The sequence below is a fragment of the Urocitellus parryii genome, chromosome 5 (genome assembly GCF_045843805.1).
Source record: "Urocitellus parryii isolate mUroPar1 chromosome 5, mUroPar1.hap1, whole genome shotgun sequence".
In the NCBI taxonomy this organism is placed as follows: Eukaryota; Metazoa; Chordata; class Mammalia; order Rodentia; family Sciuridae; genus Urocitellus; species Urocitellus parryii.
The window spans coordinates 84,986,716-85,000,537 of NC_135535.1; the positions used below are offsets into that span (position 1 = coordinate 84,986,716).

General features: G+C 40.2%; 1 protein-coding gene across 2 annotated transcripts in view; it reads left to right on the forward strand.

The window, feature by feature from the left end:
* The window catches only part of Itpr2 (inositol 1,4,5-trisphosphate receptor type 2), a 479,802-nt gene that overhangs the window by 427,597 nt on the left and 38,383 nt on the right, over positions 1-13,822 (forward strand). For both annotated transcript variants that reach the window (XM_077799170.1, XM_077799171.1), the window contains one exon: positions 4,268-4,428. In XM_077799170.1, coding sequence (XP_077655296.1) covers positions 4,268-4,428 — 161 coding nt within the window. The remainder of the gene's footprint in view (positions 1-4,267; positions 4,429-13,822) is intronic.

The following is a 13,822-nucleotide window of genomic DNA, read 5'->3' on the forward strand; positions in this document are numbered from 1 at the left end:
CAGCTCTGAATCTGCCAGGCTCCTCTCAAATGTCTTCTGAATGCAGTGCAAGCACCACAGCTTTGAGTTTAAAGCTCTTTGTAGTTTGTGCCAAACATACCACTCCATCTTATTTCCGGGGGTTCCCTGTGAACCAACCAGGAACTGACATATCCCTGGACAGGTCATCTGCCTTCATCTCTAGTTCTGCCATGCCAATTCCCCTGCTCATGTGACAAAAGAATGTGAGTTTTAGAGGCAGAAGTATTTTTATTTAAATATTGACAAACTCTTCCATTAACTAGAAGAGTTAACTTGAGTAATTTGTTGAATTATTCAGAATCTATTTCTTCACATGCTAAAAAGTCATATTGAATTATTGTAATTATGATAGTGTATTTAGACATCTTTATAGTTGTTGACATAAATAGGTGCTCATCAAATATTAAGCTCATTTATTAAGCCATACACCTCTTTTCCACTTGCCATAATCACGTTCCAAGGCAGGATTTTTAAAGCTTCACACTTGTTAGAAACCATTTAAATATACCTCGTCAATTCATTTTGCTCTCTTTATCCTTCTACTTTAGCACATAATGCAAGTTATCTGTTCCTCTACCATATCATGGGTTACTTGGTATCAGAAACATTGTGTTTGTAGCATTATTGTCTTGCAAGCAGTAGGTGTTTGAATTGAGTTCTTGAAATTTTACTATAATCTACACCACCCCATCTCTCTCTTTCTTGATAATAGCTCTATTAAGATATGTTTAACATGCCTTACAAGTCTCCCATTTAATGTCTATAATTCAATAGTTTTCAGCAAATTTGGAGTTGTGGGTAGATCACTATAATCAATCTTAGAATATTTTTATTGCCACCCCCCAAAAGAACCCCTACACTTTAACCATCACTCCCCCACACTTCCATCCTCCTTAGATTTGGGCAACCACTGATGTATTTTTAACATTTCATATAAATGGGATCAAAATATCTAGTCTTTGTGACCAATTTCTTTCATTTAGTATGATGTTTTCAAGTTTCATTTTATACCCTGTATTAGTACTCCAGGTCTTATTATTGCAAAAAAAAATTACATTTTTGCATATATCATATTTTGTTTCTGGTCATCAACTGAAGGACATTTGGGTTGTTTCCACTTTGGGCTATTATAAATAATGCTACTATGAGCATTATTTATGAGCATTTTTTATTACTATTCCTGGCTATTGTATGTTTCTTTCTTTCTCTTTTCATGAACAGATTTTTTCTATATTTTATTGATGTATTATAGTTGTACATAATGATGGGATTTGTTGGTACATTTTCATACTCACACACTATAATTCGGCCAATATCCCTCCCCAGTATTTCTCTCCTTTCCTCCCTCCCCTGGTCCCTTTCCTCTACTCTACTCATTTCCCTTGGATTTTCATGAGATTCCCCTCACACATACACACACGCCTTTCTTTCCCTTTTTTACTCTTTGTCTTCCACATATGAGAGAAAACGTGACCCTTGACTTTCTGAGTCTGGCTTATTTCACTTAACATAACCATGAACAGATTTTTGTGTGAACATACATTTTCATTTCTCTTGTTGGACCTGTGGGTGGAATATGCTGAGTCATATGGTAACTCTTCTGTCTAACCTTTTGAGGAACTGCCAAACTCTTTTCTAAAGCAGATGCATTATTTTATTTCTACTAGCAGAATATGAGGGTTCCACATCCTTGCCCATACTTGTCACTATCTGATTTGCTTGGGTGTTTTCTTTTTTTAACCCCGGGATGCTAAACCACTGAACCACACCCTCAGCCCTTTTATATTTTATTTTGAGACAGGGTCTCACTAAATTGCTTAGGGTCTTGCTAAGTTGCTGAGGCTGACTTTGAACTTGGGATCCTCCTGCCTCAGCCTCCTGAGCCACTGGAATTATAGGAATGTGCCAGTGTGCCTGGCTATATTGTATGTTTCTTTCTTTCTTTTTTTATTTAATTAATATAGCATCTTAGTAGAGCTATATTTTATTAGTGAAATATTCTTAATTCATTCAGTCTGTGTTTTGTTGAGTGCCCTCTAAGTGCCAGACACCATTCTCAGCTTTTGGAACCACTGGTGAAGTTAAAAAGACAAAAATATCTGTCCAGGGGGAATCTTAAGTTCTAATGGGAAGAAAGACAAACAATAAGCAATAAATATAATAAATTCTTATTCAGGTTTCTGGCTAAAATGACATCTCTTTGTTCTGTGTTAATTAGCAGTAAAGATTTTTCTTGCAGTCATTTTTACCTCTTTATCTTAGAGTTGAGATCCAGTCTCACAACTTTGCCATGGCTATATTCAGTCTACTGGTGGGTGATAGGCATCGTAGGAAAGAGGAAGAAAGAGAAAAAAGGTGATCAAGAGTGTTGGCAGAGAGGAAAGGGACTGGTAGTGAGTTAATAGGGTGATTGAGTTAGGCCATGTTGAGAAGGTGAGATTTTGGCAAAAGCTTAAAGGTGAATGAGTCAGCTGAGGAGATATCAGGGAGAAGAGTTTTGTGAGCAGAGGAAGCAACCAATCCAGAGTCCCTGAAGCAGGATTCTGTCCAAGGAATAGCAAGGAGGCCAGTATTGTTGCTAGCATAGGAGCTAGCAACAGAGAAGACAGGAGGCGAGAAGGTTAGTGTGGCTGTGAGCCAAACTACACAGGATTTAGCAAGTAAATGGTGCATGAGGCAACCTTGTACTAAACAATTATTCATTCTTTATCTGAAATTCAAACTTAACTGGGCATCCTGGGTTTCATTTTGTTTTGTTTTTTTTAGCAGCCCTACTTGTAGGCCATTGTAAGGACTTTGCCCTGTACTGAAGAGGTGAAAGGCCACTGCAGGTTTTGCATCAGAGGAGAGACACCATTGTGTTTCGGTATTTAAGGGATTGCTCTCTCTTTTGTGCTGAGAACAGGCCATGGAGGGCACTGGTGGGAACAGAGAGGTCTGGGAGGTTATTGCAGTAATCCGATGAAGGATGATGATGGCCCAGACTGTAGTGGCAGCAGTGGAGGGGGTGAGAAGTGTTCAGAATTCCAGATATGTTTTGAAAGTCCAACCAAAAGCATTTCATCATGGATTGGACCATATGCTTGAGAGGCAGACATAATTCGAAGATGACTCCTAGGCTTTTGGCTTGAACAACTGAAAGAATAGAGTTGCCATCAAATGAAAGGAGAAGGACTGTGGTTGGAGCCGATGTGGGAAAGAGGTTTGGAGTTTATTTGGGTATACTGAGCTGAAGACAGGTCATAAGATGGGGCATAGCCATTAGCCAGCTGAATATTGTGATGTTTTTCATAAAAATATTCAATAATGTAAGTTAAAAAGGCACACCTTCACTGGGGACAGATTTTTTTTTTTAATTTAGTGTGCCTTGTATTTTATTACTTAGAGGATCTTCTTTATGCTTGAATGGGCTTTTTAAAGTGGTTAGAGAAAGAGCAGCCAAAACTGGAATTCAGTTTCCTGGTTTCTTCTCCAGAATCTGAACTCAAAGCCAGACTCAATCCCAACTCCCCATTTTACCTGGCAATGGAATTCATTTTTCCATAGATGTTTTTTCTTCATTTTTATTCATTTCCTTTCATCTACTCAATGTCAGGAGAAAAGAATCTTACTGCCCAAATTCATACTTTGGTGTTCTTTCAGAGGCTGAAAATGAGCCCAGAAAATTGAACAGACTCTTCCCCTCCCCCAGTACCTGGAGCATGGAAGTCTAGAGGGATAGAGTAGCGTGTGAGTCCTCAATGCCCCCAGAGTCTGGCTGGTTTGCTCTGTTCATGTGCCCTTCACTGATTATAAGCGGTTCTGAAGAGAGGGCTCTCAGTGCCTTCCCTCTTTTAACCCATGTCCTGAATAAAATAATTTTTTTTCTACCTTGATGAGCAAGTATACCTTTTCTTGCACAGTTATTTTACTTCTTTTTCTTAGATTTGTGGTCTAGTTTAATTTGACAGGTTTGCTATAGCTATATTTAAAATTACCTGCAAAGTTTACGTCTACAATAGGATTGTGCATTTCCAAGGATCCATGGGGGGGGAAAAGAAATATTAGTTAGCAAGAAATCTATAAACTGTAGCCTTTTTCCTAGAGGTCTTGTGTACTGTGTTGTTTTTAATCATAACATTTTAAATTGGCACACTGTTTCAGCAGGCATTTTTTCTCAATAATGATTATGTTTTGTTTTTATGCTAAAAAGTTAAGTGCTGATTAAATGACAAATTACATATATTGTATTTCTTGTGTTTTGCAGGACTCGAGAGGGACAAGTTTGATAATAAGACTGTTTCATTTGAGGAGCATATTAAATCAGAACACAATATGTGGCATTATTTGTACTTCATTGTCCTGGTGAAAGTTAAAGACCCAACAGAATACACTGGACCTGAAAGTTACGTGGCTCAAATGATTGTGGTGAGTGACCAGAGCATTGGAATCTGTGACCATCTGTGTTCTGCACACTTGCACCTTTTCTATCTTTCCCTCCTTCCAGAATAGAATGGCTCTAGCAATGTTTTTAATAAGCCCATAACCACTGAAGAACCTCTGTGTGGCCTAAATTGCTGGTTCCCAGTAGATTTCTGGTTTTTCACCCAAATCTAAAACTCAAGTGCACATATAATATGCACATAATTCTCCTGTGCGATATTCTGTGCAATGAATAGCATCATCTCAGTGATGTCTGTCACCTTCTGACCTCACGCCTTCTATCATTGCTGATCTCCTAATTCCCCCAATCTGGAACATTCCTGTTGTCCAATGTGAACAGAAGATTCATGCTTTATGAAATTCCTTGAATTTCAAAAATCAAAAGTTTAAGAAATTAAATTCCATGTAGGAAGAGTATGATATTTAGTCCTAACAGGAGGGTCCTGGTTTCCTGGCAGCATATACTTTGGATTGATATGCCAGAGTTCATGATGGATTTTCATCGATCCTGCCACATGTTGTCACTTATAGCTCCTCATTAAGATAAGCACAAAAGATGTGGTTGTCCATAATTTGAAATTGCTTCTTTTGTCTCATAGAAAATTAAAACTAACTGGCCCAAAAGGAAGTTAAAGTTGTCACTTTAGCGTGGCACTTTTAATAAGCATAATTACAACTGTATCAATTCTCATATACTTATAACAAACAAGCCTGTACATGGGGTTTTTATTTTCCTCAAAGACCATCCTACAAAATTGTGTTCACTATTTGAGAAAGAGATCTTAGAGGATGCATGGTCCTCCTTGCTGCTCGGTTCTCAGGATAATTAGCATCAATGCAATGGGGTCAGGACAGGAGAACTTAGTTAACAGTGGCTCTAGGTCCTTGCCTTTGGGGACTTATCATCCATGTAGAAAAGCAGGGACCCATCAGGAGCAACGAAAAAACATATTTAGTGAGAAAGATATTGATAAGTGCAGGTTGATACAGTAATAATGTTCCTTCCTGTCAATATCAATGTGTCACAAGAGTGCTACATGTAAATGGAATTTTTATAGTTCAGGATTTTTCATATTTTTTTATTATTGACTTTCATCTCACTGTAAGTTGTTTTCTCTGCATTCATTTGACAGCAGACAGAACCCAATTTGGTTTCTCTTTTTCCACTTTTGCCTTTCTGCCCTCTTCCCTTTTTAAGTTGCGGGGGTGGCAGGGTGAGGGGTGCTAACCATTTGAGGTTGTGCCTTCACAGTGGTCATTTGCACATTCTTGGTCTGGTATGTGAGAAACATTTCGTTTCTGCTTGCTGGGAAAAAAAAATCGTACATGAAGCATTACATTTTAAATGTTTCCTCACATTGCTACACTATATCAAAGTTTGAATAAATCTAATCAATAATATTTATTAGGTTCTTTTAGAGTAAAAGACTTCAGGGAATACAGTGAAAAGTCTGCTACATTCCCCTGTGCCAAGGAATTTAGAGCTTAGTCAGAGAGATGGGGGATAGCAAACCAAAAGTAGAAAAGTTCCACACGAGTTATACAAATGAAAATCTGTGAAGTGACATTCAACTGGATGGGGGAGAAGGAGAATTGTGTGTGTGTGTGTGTGTGTGTGTGTGTGTGAGAGAGAGAGAGAGAGAGAGAGAGAGAGAGAGAGAGAGAGAGAGAGAAGAAGGAGCCAGCACAGCAGACAGGGCAGGATTTGTGCAGGTAGAGTTTATCTGCTAAATAAAAGTGAGTGCCTGTAGGAAGGAGCAGTCTGAACACAGGCATAAAAGTGGGACATGCAGACCCTCGAGGGATCGTTAGTTGCCCAGTTTTCCCTGGCACCCAGTCAGATTAGAATGAATCCCTGAGAGACGTGGCAAGAAAAGTAGATGGGAATTTTGAGTAACAAATACAGGCATTTGGGTGTTATTTCATCAGCAATGGGAAGCCACTGAATATTATAACTAAGAGGATAGTGTGACCCGGGACAATAGTCAAGTAGTGGCACGTTGGTGTGTAAGATGGCATTGAAGGGGGGGGGGGGGATATAACATCAGAGATGGTATTTAGCAAGGGATGAAATTGAGGTAGCGGATGGGGGAGGAGCAGGAGGTGGAAGAGAGCAAGGTGAACCTGAGACACCTGACAATGACAGCCTGGTCATTGGGAGAAAGGTGGTGTGTCAGCTTCAGAAAGTCTCTTTGTTAGGAAGAGAAGTTGGTCAGGGGAAAAGACTTGTTGATTTTGAAGTGAAACTGAAGAGCGAGAATTGTGGATTCAAAGGAATGTCAAGATAGCCTCAGTATGAGTCTTGGAGCCAAGAAGATCAAACCTGTGCTCTACTACTTATTGGCTGGGTGGTCTTGGATGTCATAGATGAATCTTAAAACCTATCTGAGCTTCTTCTCAAGTGAAGAAACTATGGCATCTCTCATAGGAGTGCTGTGAGATGTTAAAATGACCTGGTAGAGTGAAGGGACTTGGTAAACGAAGTTATGTGACTGTCCACATGGAATGAGCATTGAAGCCGCCAAGCTACAGACTGGTGGGAGAAGGGGGAGAGTGTAAAGAGGGAGGAGAGAGCCCAGAACAGAACCTGGGAGTCCCCCAGAAGAAAGATGAGTGAAATAGATAGAAAAGAAGATAGTAAAGAAGGCTGAAGGAGAATCAGGAAGTAGAGCTTGTCAAAAGCCCAGAGATGAGTGTTTCAGGGCCAGAGTTCAACAGCGGCAATTGCTGCAGAGAAGCCATAAAGAAGAGACAGGTCACAGCCTTTGGATTTTGTAATGCAGAAATCACCCAATGACCTTTTCCCACAAGAGAAGACTGCTGTGAAAATGTTGACCCATCACAGTAAAAGCAGCATTTTACCAGGCACTTGTGCTTGGATCTTTAAGTATCCAAGTCCTTATGCATGTTTCTGCCCATCCTCTTCTGTCAGAGCTCTTTCCAGAACCTTGACAGAAGGGATAAGAGCCCACAAGCTTATTCCAGCCTGAAACATCTCATTCTCATCCAAGCAATGTGCATCCGAGGGAACAGGCTCCATTCCTGAATTTTAATGAACAGAGGACAGAAGAATGGATTAGCTTAGGTCTGAATGGAAACAAAAATTTGTTCACATGGAAGATTGCTCATTTTCTGAAATGGTGTTTTTGGAAAACTAAAAATCTGTAGCTGACAAACTCAGTTCAGAAAATCCATTACACCAAGCTCCATGGAGACTTCGGTCTCATAATCCCGAGCCTCATGAGAGACAAGATTTTAGAACATGTATAAGTCGAAGCACGTTTGCAGTTGAGTTTGAAGACTGGGAGTTTTTTTTCCCCTCCCTCCAGAGATAGCTCCTCTTAACAGTTTGGTAGGAAACCTTCCAGGTGTCTTCCTGGTGCTCTTATTTTTGTTCCTTAAAACATGTTATTTTACCAAGTTGATGTAGGTGCTTGTTTATCAATAGGCTTTGCAAGATGCTTCATAATTGATACAGCTTTTACCCATAAGGGTTTATGCAAAAGAAAATGAATTCATCTGAATTTTGTTACACTAAGGAAATCTGATTTGTGCCTTGGGACTTTTAGAAAATGCCTCCTACCTTTTGGTGAAATGGGAAAAACAAGAATATAACAAGTGTGGGGAATGTTTCTCCATCTGGATGATTTCACCTTCAGTGCTTCACCCTTATACTGTATTACCATGTCAACATGTATATGTATACCAAATATCCATTAAAACATACATTTAAATTAAAGTAATATGCTACTTCTATTCTGTGGATTAGAATTTTAGGAAACATGTTTGTACCTCTGTATTAATGATGAAAACCAAGAGTCTGAAATATTAATCAAAACTTAAAACTGCTGTACCCTTTCGTTCATACTCTCAGCCAAGATGTTTAGAAGCCAGTGTATGAATATTCAAATTAACACAAAGCATCTGCAGGGATCTTGTTAGGGAAGGTGCAGGTAGATCAAGGTATTGGGGAATGTATTTTCTTCTGGCAAGCAAACCCTCATTTTTTATAAAATAATTGATATTTTGAGTTGGTATTTATTGGGAAGAGAAAAGAAGGGAAAAGAAGGGCCCACATGGGAAAATAGAAGTAATGAAAGGAAATCCAGTAAACAAGAGGTAAATATAAAGGAATAAATCCCCAGGCCTTCCGAGTAACGGCCTTTGAGCATCACAGAGCCCCTTTGCTTCTTCTATCCAAAAGATGATGACTGAGGAGGAACAGACAAAATAGCAACCATTAGAAAAAAAAATGCCTCAGGCTTTTTAGCTGTTTCTCTAAATTTGGGGGGTATTTTCAGGTTTTCAGTGTTGTTTGCCGAGATATGTTAGGGATCTTTGGAGATGTTTATTACTTAATGCAACAAACAGCAAGACCCAAACCAGAGTTGCATATAAGAGCTGTGTGTGTGTGCAGAGAACTGCTGCCTCCCCAAGCATCCTGATGGATGGCACTGGGCTGTGACTGAGACCCTGGCTGCTCCCCACCCATCATGACCGTGGTTTGGGGGATCATTTCCTCCCGTTAGTGCTTCTTGACATTATGACAATATAAACCAAGACAATTTAATTCATTTTTTTCTGAACATAATCATCTGTCTTCACACAGAAAATAATTGTAAGTTTCTTGAAGGCCATATCCAGGTAGATAGTAGCGGTTTGTTCTGCACAATACCAGGGCAAATCATGTCTGTAATGTGTATTAAAAGCAATGCAATATCCATTGCTAGTGGCTGTGCTAAAAGTTTGATGTATAAGGATGAAGAAGAAATCATCTCTTCCCCCATGAAACTTAAAACATTTATTGAGTAAATCAAAAAAAGTAAGGAAATTAATAAATAAATGGTTTCTTTTTAGTCTTCTGGTACTTGAACACAATTTATAGAAAGATACAGCAAAAATAGATGGGAGAGAGAGGTACATGAATTTCTCATTAGTCACATGCTCATTTCATTCTTTAAATTCAGAAGATAAAGGTGTGGCAGGAAGGAGTTATATCACTTGAACCAAGTGTATAAAATGCAACATTAAAAATCAGGTGACTGATTGGAGGGCTGAGGTACTTGCATGCCTCCCTGGTCTCTCTCCTAGAGTGTCCGAAGCCCAGCCCCTTCCCTCCCACACACAGATGCTTGGGAGAGTGCCTGAGGCTGCTTCCAGAGCAGAGGGGCAGCTATCTAAGTGGATGTGGGGTTTTTTTTGTGTTGTTGTTTTTTGGCATCCTTCACTCTTAAGAATGAATCCTTCCTTGTAGTGATCTGTTTAGATCTTAGGAAGAGAGGGATCATCCTCTTCATGAATTAGAAATCTACTCAGTCATTCCTTCAGCCACCTACCTAGGGAGGGGAAAAGAACTTACGATTTTCCAGATGTTGGTTTCTGAGTCTGGAACTCAAAATCAATCTTGTTTAGTTAAACCATATTTTTGAGCAGTAACTACTGGAGCGGGGAGATGTTTGTGCTCATGGAAGACATCAAATTGTCTACAATTTCTATGCACCCTGCCTGCCTCAGCACATTTGCCAACTTAATTTCCGCATTATTGTTATGTGTCATAATTCTGAAATTATATGTTCTGATGCCATTATTTCTAATTTACACTAATTGTATAATTGGATCTAATGAAGCCAATTATGTAACATCTTAATTTTTAACTAAAACCTATTTTAAAGATTTCAGAACTTATTAAGACAACGTTTTAAAAAATGTTTACATGTCAGGGCAAGCCAAGGGGGTCTCCACAGCTCAAAATGCACAATTAAGAGGCCAGTGTATACATTCACAGAGCCACCACCTTCTTCCCATGTTTTAAGTGCAGACATGTGTCTTTAATTTAAAAGGGATCTGTTTCAGTTCCCAACTCCAGATTTCATTGTCATGGCCGGAGACCCCCCTCCATATTATTCTCACTTTCTATTTGGTATGCATGTGCAAGATCCATCAATTAACCACCTTTTTACACTCATGTTTACACCTTTCTAATCCTCTTTTTTGTTTGTTTGTTTGTTTGTTTGTTTGTTTGTAAGACAGATAGACTTGGAAGTGCTTAACAGTGGCTGCACATGGAGCCTGCATCTAGGAGACTGTATTGCAGTGCTCAGCTTGTGAGACCTCAGTGCTAGAAATGAGGGGAAAGGGATTGGGGCCAAATAATTTTGGAATGATTTTCGTGGATGGAAGTGGGCTGGGGAATAAAGACAAGGGCAGGCAGAAAGGCCCTAACTCTGAGCTGTCCTGGGTTACTTCCTTCCTGAATTGATCCCAAACTGGATCTGCTGGTGTCTGGGTGATTGTCCAGAGAGTTTGAAAAGCCGGGAGTGGCTTTTGTTGGTTGTTCTAGAAGAAGCTGGGTGCCAAAGAATCAACTGGGCTCTAGAAGATGGAGTTTGATTTTTTAGGATTTCCATTTACAAGATTGATGACTTGACTTTGCTTCTCAAATTGCCCATTGATAATGTTTGTGTAATGAGTCAGAACTCAGAATGGAAGCCTGCCGAACTTTGATAGGCTGGGGAGGCCTCCTCCTGTGCCAGGCATTGACCTTCCCATTGCAAGTCTTGGAGAAGGGTCAAGGCAAAAATCCTGGGGAAAAACTGGGAGGATCCTATTATTATTATCCTCATTTCACACATGAAGAAACAGAGGCTTAAAGAGGATTATAACTTGCTCCTAGTGACAAAGGGATGCTGTGTTCACAACCTGTAAGTGGTCAATCAGAGTCTGCTAGGACTGGGTCCTATACAACACGTAAAGCAAGAAGCCACGGTTCCTCTGAGGGCAGGCAAGGCCAGCTGTACCCAACGCTCTCAGCTACACACTTGGTGCTTTAAAGAAGAGGGGCTATAAAAATCCAGTCCACAGGGCAGGGAATGGACCTGGCCAGGGAACAGGAGTTCAGATGACAGCCCTACAATAGCTGGAAGGCCTGAGAGGGACTCAGATAGGAAAATGAGAACCTGTTCAGAACTGGTTGGCAATTGCATGCCTCTTACAAAGATGGGCGTATTGCAATTATAATGATTCCAATTGCAGGCAAGAAAGAAAAAGGCTGCGGAATATTCTGTGTTTAATTTGACAAGTACTTACTGGGAAGCAGTCTACACAAGGCACTGATAAAAACAAGAATAAAACATCTTCACCACCCTCACAAAACCACAACTTAATGGGAAGGACAGCTACATTCACCAGAAAATACAGTGTCTATCACGACTCTGGTAAGGGACAAAGTAGACAGTGAAAACAAATTACACCATTGCTCCCCTGCAAAAAGACCCTTGCATGATACTTAGGATTAAATCCCAACTCTTTCATGGACCTTTCCTCAGTGTGTCTCTGGCCAACTTCACCAGCCTCATTGCTTCACACCTTCCTTCTTCACACCAACTACACTGTAGCCACATGGGCCTTCTTGCTGGTCAGTGCCTTTGTGTATGTGTGCTGTCTGCTTGTCCTGGTTGTCCCTCATTCTTGTTACTTTGTCTTATCACCCTTTATTTCCTTCAGCATTTATCTCCAACATCAGACTGTTTCATATTTATTAATATTTTTAGTGTTCACCTCACAATAAACACTCCAGTAGGGCATTTGCGTGCTGTTTTGTTCTCTGCTGTATTTCCAGCAACTACATCAATGCCTAGCACATAGTAGGTATTCAGCATGGATTTATTGAGCAAAATAACCATCACTGGAGCACAGAGGACAGACAGTTATTTGTGGCTAGGGTGCTGGGTGCTGTTTCACAGAGAAGACTGTGAGGAGAGTTGGGCTTAGAAATGAGGAGTACTTTGACAGAAGGGATGGGGGCAAAGTAGTCCAAGCAGAAAGTGCATTTTAAAGTGAAAGTGTAAGATAAAGAAGGGAAATTAGTTAAATACATGATATGTACTAGCAGCTTTGCAGGTCATCTTACTGCGCTATACTCAATTTTATCATTCGAGGTTCAGAAATGCTGTTCATCCAAGGTGCTCAGTAAATAAGTCCAAACACAGATCTTACCTTTAGCCAATCCTTCATCTAGTGAGAAATCAGGTAAAACTTAACTAAGGTCAAATATGTGTAAATCAAGTATTAGAGAAAAGGTAGGGAAAAAACTCAAAAGCCAAAAGACCTCTTTTGGAAAGAGGCAAGCTCATTCTGCTTCTCTAGTAGTTTTATGAATTAAAATTCTTAGTGTTGAAGCTGCATTCTTGGAGCTGTGATCTCAAGTACCTTGAAAATGCAGGCTGTGTGTCGTCTTCCACTTCTATCAAAAGATATGCTCATTCAGCAAACACATGTTGAGTGCCTACTGCATTCCAGGCCCTGAGCTAGGCCTTGGGATTCAAAAAGAAGCAGAGCTAACCCAAGGAAGCAGGAGCCCAGGTTCAGGAACGGCCACACACACAGTGTGGTGCAGCAGAGCAGAGGGCCTGGGAAGGCAGGCTTCCTGGAGGCCACACCTGGGAGCTGCAGGGAGTGAGGATGGAGACGGCAGACGGAGCAGATGGGTATGTCTGGAGAAAGAGTGAGGGTGGGGAGACCAGGAGACTCCAGTGGTAACCAGGAGCCAAAGCACAAAGGGCCTGTGTACTTACTTAGAAGTTTTTACTTTTGCCTGAAAGCTTAGGGAAGCCACCCAGAGAGTAAACCAAAGAGAGAGGGAAGATTTAGATTTCAGAAAGCATGTTGCATGGCAACATAAGAAACAGATTCAAGGGGTCATCCTAGAGGGGAGAAAAAAAAAAAAAACTAGTAGAAAAGTTTCATTGTCCAGAAACAAGAATAAGAACTGAGACAAAGGAAATGCCAGTAGAAATGATGGCTATGGAAAAATGAAGGCAGAGGCTTTAATGAAGGTAAAGGGAAGGCCATTACATCCCCAGGCTTTGGATAGTTTGGGGGAGGCTGTGGGAGGAGTAAAGCATGCCATAGGTGTAAATTGAGGAGACATGATCAGCTTAGTTTGGCTTATAATATTCAAGCACATAGGTTCCATAAAAAACTGCATATGTGAGTCTGGAATTCAGATGAGAAATCTGAGGTGGACAATCCACTAGAAAAGTTAAACACCACAAAGGTCAATTTTTAATCTCTTAATTTGCTAGGGTATCTGAGGAGCATAGAACAGTGCCTGGCGAGTAGTAGATGCTCAATAAATATCTGTTAGCTGATCATGAAGATTCATAAGTCGATGGAGTATAATTAATAGCTGAAGTCACAGATTTGGAAAGGGTGTCCAAAAGGGATTATGTGGAGCCAGAGAATCAGAGGAAGCTTTGCCTTGGACTTGGGCACAGAGGAAACTCTTTAAAAATGATGATAATAATGTCTACCACCCAGATTTTACTCATCAAAAAGTAGAACCAGAAAGGAGAAAAACAGTGTTCGTAGGAAAACTGAA